This window comes from Nicotiana sylvestris, chromosome 9 (genome assembly GCF_000393655.2).
Source record: "Nicotiana sylvestris chromosome 9, ASM39365v2, whole genome shotgun sequence".
Lineage (NCBI taxonomy): Eukaryota > Viridiplantae > Streptophyta > Magnoliopsida > Solanales > Solanaceae > Nicotiana > Nicotiana sylvestris.
In genome coordinates, this window is record NC_091065.1 from 70,024,207 (window position 1) to 70,030,987 (window position 6,781).

At 38.1% G+C, this 6,781-nt stretch overlaps 1 protein-coding gene across 1 annotated transcript; it reads left to right on the forward strand.

Annotated features, from left to right (window-relative positions):
* Window positions 1-1,053: 1,053 nt before the first annotated feature.
* On the forward strand, window positions 1,054-3,183 carry LOC104230718 (stress-related protein). The gene is made up of 3 exons (XM_009783595.2): window positions 1,054-1,200; window positions 1,754-1,978; window positions 2,514-3,183. Exons 1-3 carry the CDS (start codon window positions 1,165-1,167, stop codon window positions 3,009-3,011), a joined length of 759 nt encoding a protein of 252 aa, XP_009781897.1. The 5' UTR covers window positions 1,054-1,164; the 3' UTR covers window positions 3,012-3,183.
* Window positions 3,184-6,781: the final 3,598 nt, after the last annotated feature.

Consider the following 6,781-nt stretch of genomic DNA (forward strand, 5'->3'; position numbering starts at 1 on the left):
GGAACCCGGGAATGCCTAACACCTTCTCTTGGGTTAACAAAATTCCTTATCTAGAATTTCTGGTTCGCAGACTTTTAAATAAAGTTGAAATTTCCTCGATTTGAGATTTTAAAATAAATCGGTGGCTTGGGACACCAAATAAACTATCCCAAGTGGCGACTCTGATAGATTAAATAAATAATCGCATTTCGATTTATGTCATTTTAATTGGAAAAACTCCCTTATATACCCTCTCGGATGGTAAAAAGGAGGTTTGACAATTGCCACGTCCATATCCGTTGATACATTCATAGTAATAATTTTATCTTCTTTCAGACTTATCACATACTACTATCACATTCTCTTAAGGGAATGATAATGGAGCAAATTCAATGGAACATGTTTTCACTTCTTGTGCTCACGATCATACATGACTTTGATCATGGCAAGACATATAAATTTTACCACTTCGAATGGTTATAATTTCTTACTAACTCCATTAGAGTTATAATCAAAATTTATTGTCTTTGCTTGTATTTAAAATCAAATTATAGAATGTCAAGAATTTGAAAGAGAAAAGTAAAATACTTACCTTAAATTCAGAATTTAATCATGAAAGAAGTTCATGGAACAATTGACAATTATTATACTCAATCCCAAAGCTTCTACTCAATTGGTTATAGTCTCGTGCTGATAACATGTTATAAAACAATAAAAGAAAAAGAAAAGTATTGCAAAGAAAAGTAGGGAGAGAGAATTCTTATTGATTTGGGATCAATTACAATGAAATAGAACCCTTCTATTTATAGGAGAAAAGTGACTTAGCCACCAACTAACAAACCCTAAAATCTCTCTAAAATATAGATATTCACCTCAGTAGAATTCTATTTACAACATAAACAAATTTTTTTAAGTAATCAAGGGAATGTGCGCGACACTGTCAAGATGTGGGAACAGCTAGCCAATCACGTGAGAATAAACGTACTTACTGAAGGGCAACCTTCCTCAAACGTAGGATGTTTCATACGGTAATTATTCATCGAGTTCTCCGCACACGATCCTGTGCCGGCCTGCCGGCTATAAAAAGGACTTGGTAACAACCTCTCTTTTCGAAGCTTCCTTGTCTTTTGCAACTCCAAAAATAGGGGCGAGTTTTCTCCATCACTCCATCCCATTTTCTGCACCATGGCCGAGGCAGCTGCCAAGCCACCTACAGATGCAGTAAGTACACCATGCCTTTTTTCGTATTTTCTCCAATTCCTTTTTATTTAGGAAGTACATGCACACAAGTACCACTATTCTTGCCCTATAATAAGTAACTTTTGTTTTAGTGATCGATTTGTTATCTCCATATGTAGTTTTCGGCAATTTTTGCCTCATGAGATAACTTTTGAAATTTTACAGTTAAGTCTGGCCAATGTTCATTTTTGATGTTAGAGTCAAACTTATCTGAAATCTCAAAGCCTCATGTTATGTTGTCCACACCTTATACGTTCAGATCTAAACGTGTTAAATTATCTCATATTAGTAATTGAGGAAATGCATTATTGACTTCTTAAACGGACCTGACAATTTTCATCTCATGAGTAAGCTTTTGAAATTGAATTGGCCCAAATTCCCCTTTCTTAACACACCTAAGGTTCTCTAACAGCTTAATTTTTCCTTATTCCCGGTACTTTCATTCTTAAATGTAGATGTTTTTTCAAATGTCAATGGCAAACGATATGCTGAAATTCAGAAGTTTAACTTTGTATCTAATTGTCTATAACTGAAGGTAGCAGAGGATGAGAGGAAACTCAAATATTTGGATTTCGTTCAAGTTACAGCGATCTATGTGATAGTTTGCTTCTCCACTTTGTACGAATACGCCAAAGGAAACTCCGGGCCACTGAAACCTGGTGTTGAAGCTGTAGAAGCCACTGTTAAAACCGTCATCGGACCGGTTTACGAAAAATTCCACGACGTGCCTTTCGATCTCCTCAAGTTCGTCTACTTCAAGGTTTTTACATTCTTAAAATTTCTTTATGACCAATTAATAAATAAATTTTACTCGTAGTGTTCGCACCATACTTTTTCATTATAAAGTCAAAGTATGGGCAGCGTGTACAAAGTATGGGTGAGACCGGGCAAATTGAGTAGGGTGCGTATGGGCAGCGTGTACAAAGTATTCTTTTTCTATTTCAATTCATTTGGCACTTTTTCATTATAAAGTGAAAATTTAATTGATTTTCTAAATTAAATTGGACTAAATTGATACGTTTTTCAAATTAAATTTTAGACAAATATATTTAGAACTTGAGCTTAAATGCTAAATTGTTTTTATTGAAATATTAAGAAAACATTGTTTGAATCTGGGCAATTCTCATATTCGGACTTGTATTGTCTTTTAAGTTTTGATTTCAAACTTTGCGTTCAATTTATATGAAATGTCAACTTGCAAGCTCAAATCTGTGAATCCACTATCAAATTCCGCCTAAAAGTATCAAACATTTTAAACGGATTGTTATCTGATTAGCGAGTGACGAAATATGCAGGTTGAAGATTTGATGATCGAAGTAGATCGCCATGTACCTTATTTGCTGAAGCAGACGTCATACCAAGCTCTGTTGCTGGCTCAGAAGGTTCCTGAATTAGCTCGAGATCTCGCCAGCGAGATACAGCGTGATGGCTTGGTTGACACGGCGAACAGCGTAGCCAAAGCGCTTTACAAAAAGTACGAACCTACAGGCAAGGAGCTATACGAAAAGTACGAGCCATTAGCCGAGAAGAATGCGGTTTCGGCTTGGCGGTCTTTGAACAGGCTTCCGCTATTCCCTCAAGTGGCTCAGATTTTGGTGCCGACGGCTGCTTATTGGAGCGAGAAATACAATCAAGCTGTGGCGTATGCGTCGGAGAGAGGCTATGCGGCGGCGTATTATTTTCCGATTATTCCTCTGGAGAGGATCGCGAAGGTGTTTGAAGGCGGCGCCGGCGCCGCTGAGAACGGGCATTCCGTTTCCGTGAATGACGGTTCGGTTACTTTGGCGCAATGACCATTTTTGCATTTCTATAAATTTTTTTCAGTAGGTAACGTATGGATGGACTGGGGCTGGGCCCATTGGGCTTTAATGGGCCCATTTGGTTTTGTTTGTTACTCACATTGTTATCTGTAGTGAAAAAAAGTACTAATTATTATCTTTATATCATAAGCCATTATTTATCTAATTCCTACATATACTGTATTAGTGTGCTCATATTTCTTGCTTCTGAAATTCCACTGAATAACTGGTTATTTCGTCTGCTTTTGGGTCTTAAGCAGTGTTTAAAAGGATGGATGCAGGACAGAGCATTTTAATTATCAAGGGGTGGGATGTTAGCTAAGAGAAATGAGCAAGCTCCACAAACTTATGGTCTGGAGTTTAACAAAGCACATATTCAATAATATTCTAAATTACCATCTTTTAGATTATGGAATAAATCATACTTATTTTTATTAAGTTTTAATCAAATCCTTAAAACAAAATATAAAATTTTAGAGGTTTCAGAGTTTGTCTAGCAAACATTCCAAGGCATAAAGCGGCACTGGTTGAATATGGGACATATTAGTCCCTTTGAGCGTCCTAGAACGTTAAGAAGCTTCTTGTATAGGATAAAATATGTACATATTAAATACCCGCATGATAAAGCGACACGTGGAGCCGAAGACAGAATCAAGTCTGAAGGCAACGATCTTGTTTGTCCCCGGAGGGAATGGTGTTCATGAAAGCAGAATAAATGTTTGTCACCCGGTAGCATTTAATGGAGAATATTCTATAGCATTAAGTACATAGTCTGTTACAGAAAAATATAGCATTCACTGCCTATCGTTACACATTCTTCAATGACCCTTATAATTGTCATTTAAGAAGGGCTTGATCTTAGGACCTTGTTCTCTAGGTGCAGTTATAAATAGAGAGCTCAACAACCATTGTAGTACACGAATTTTCTGACATGCTGATACTATACTTTGCTAAAAGCTCAATAATATCTTATCTTCTTGCTTATTAATATTTTTACTACTGCCTCCGGAAGTTCTGCTCCCAGAAACAAGATTTCTGTTGTCTTATCTCGATTTCAACGCTAAGTCTTACATTCTTGTTTAATTTATTTATCATTTTGGGATCAAATCGATTCACTTGTCTATAAATCACGTATAAATTTAACTATATCATTTTACGGATAAATAGTTTGACGCCCGCCGTGGGGCTTAGACAGTTGTGTAATTGAGTTGATCCTTGCATCTATTGCTAACCCGTTTGATTCTTTGCACTTAACAAAAATCATAGAAAATGGTAGATAACAATGTCAACATCGCACACAACATTGAGGCCCAAGGAAATAAGACTCAACACGAAGATTCAATCAGTGATACCCGTAACGAGGGGGGACGAGGCCCCATCGGTCCACGGTGGGCAATATCCGCGATGTGTTCGAGAGGCAACTCCTAATGATACAGAAGATGAGCATGTTGAAACAGTAAAAGGAGCAACAAAAAGTCATTATGGGCCACCTCTCACGACAGGATTAGGTCATGACGAAGTTGAAGCAGGCGTTGTGAGGTGTTTCCAACAATGTGAATGGACGAGGTTTAATTCCTCCCGGTGCTCCCACAAATCAAACAACGCATAGGTTCAACAACAATACCTCGAGGGGCGAAGTCGGCTTCGACAGGGCCGGGGGGAATGGTAGTGGATCTGGTAACAACAATGAGAATGATCCTTTAAAACCGAACTCATGCAGTTTATGAGGGAAATAAATGCCCGAATGGATCAAATACGGGCGCACCGCCATTGTTGAAAGGACCTGATTCAAAGAAATATACCCAGTTGATGTTCAAACCAAACGCGGCACCAGAATTGATCCCGAAGCAGTTCAAAATGCCAGACATGCCGAAGTATGATGAGACTTCGGACCCTTAGGAGCACATCACCACCTATACAACGGCAGTGAAGGGGAACGATTTAGCTCCCCACAAGATTGAGTCAATCTTGCTGAAGAAATTCGGGGAGACCCTCACGAAGGGGGCCCTGACATGGTATTCACTTTTGTCCGAGCACTCAATAGATTCCTTCGAGATGCTCGTTGGATTAAAAAAAAGCTTTTCTGGGGACGCTCTGTTCAAGTCGAGTTTCCACCCACTACCACTAAATCACCACCCCCCAAGTTAAACTGGTACTTACTATTGCACCAGGAGCCGTTGCACCAGGTGCTAAAGCATGGGTGTTTTGTATCCATTGAGCAAAAACGGATTGTAATTGTATAGCAGTATCTGAAAACATATCTTGAGGACGTCCTAAAGCGCTCATGGTATCATTATGAATATACAAACCAAAACTGTGAAAGCCTAGAAATATACATGCCCAGTTAAGATGGGATATGATTGCATCACGATGTCTAAGGACATGATCTAATAGATCATTGTACCGAGTAGTTGGATCATAATCTCTTACCATAAAAATGGTTGCATGCGCGACATCACCAACTATGAGAAATTCACCAATCCATTTGTGATATGTGAACAATGACAGTTGTGTACCATAGTCAGTAGCTAGATACGGATAAGGGGGTATGGAATACATATGGTTAGCTACAACAATGGTTACCTTGATCCACTATTTACGGATAGTGTTTGCTGCTGCGGTTTGAGCACACAAACGGTGTTCCTCTTCTCGTACCTTTGAATCTAGAAGTACCGGCGGAGGACCAAGAAACTACTCGACCCTGTCCATCTGTAACAGTGACAATGGTATTATTGAAACTTGCTTGAACATGAATAACTCCCTTTGGTATTCTACGTGCACCCTTACGTGAACCAATACGTCCATTCCTACGCGAACTAATTTTCGGTATAGCTTTTGCCATATTTTATCATCTCGTAAATATGAGTCAGAGATATATGGATATATCCATTTCATGTCAAAATAGATTCTTTATTTTGTACATCGGCTCTTCTGGCAAGTCTGATTATCAAAGGACTTGTGTTAGATTGGCACTACAAATCTAATCCAAATAAAATAGATACAAAAAAGTATAGATGAGAGAATAAATTAAGTGAAAAACAAAACTACAATTTATTTATATTTATTTAATCCATAATGGATTTGTCACTACCCTAAACCCAGACCCGATCGTGATGGTGCCTCTCGTGAAGACAAAGCCAGCCAACATAAACTTCCAATTAATTTAACAGAGAATAATTCATATTAAGTCATAAATAAAGATAAATCCCAAAATAAAATAGTGAAATAGTACAATTTGCGGAAAAACCAACACAACCCGACATCGGGGAATCATCAGTCATGAGCATCTAACATAAATCTAGGAATATAGAAAAGGTACTACATAGTCTATTACAAAATCTAGTACAAGGGAAAGAAATAATGATAAGAGGGAGAAAACACTGGGTAGCGAACGCCGAGCAACTACCTAGTGGACTCCGAAAATCTGCTTGAAGCTATCAACCCTCGCTGGCAAGACCAGAAACTCCTAAATCTGAACACAGGGTGCAAGGAGTAAAGTGAGTACCCCAACTCAGTGAGTAATAGTAATAAATGCAGACTGAGCGATAAGAAATCACATAAGGCACAATAATATGCTATAAAGAAGCAGTGTAAAACCAGTAAAAGGCAACAAAACAGTGCAATCTTATAGAAACACCTTAGTTTAGAATAAGCTTCTTTAAATACACCTTTTTAACAGTTAAACAAATAAATAAAAAACAGCTAGAAAAGATAAACACATAAAATCCGCCCCTCGGGTACAATGTCAACAGGATCAGCCCCTC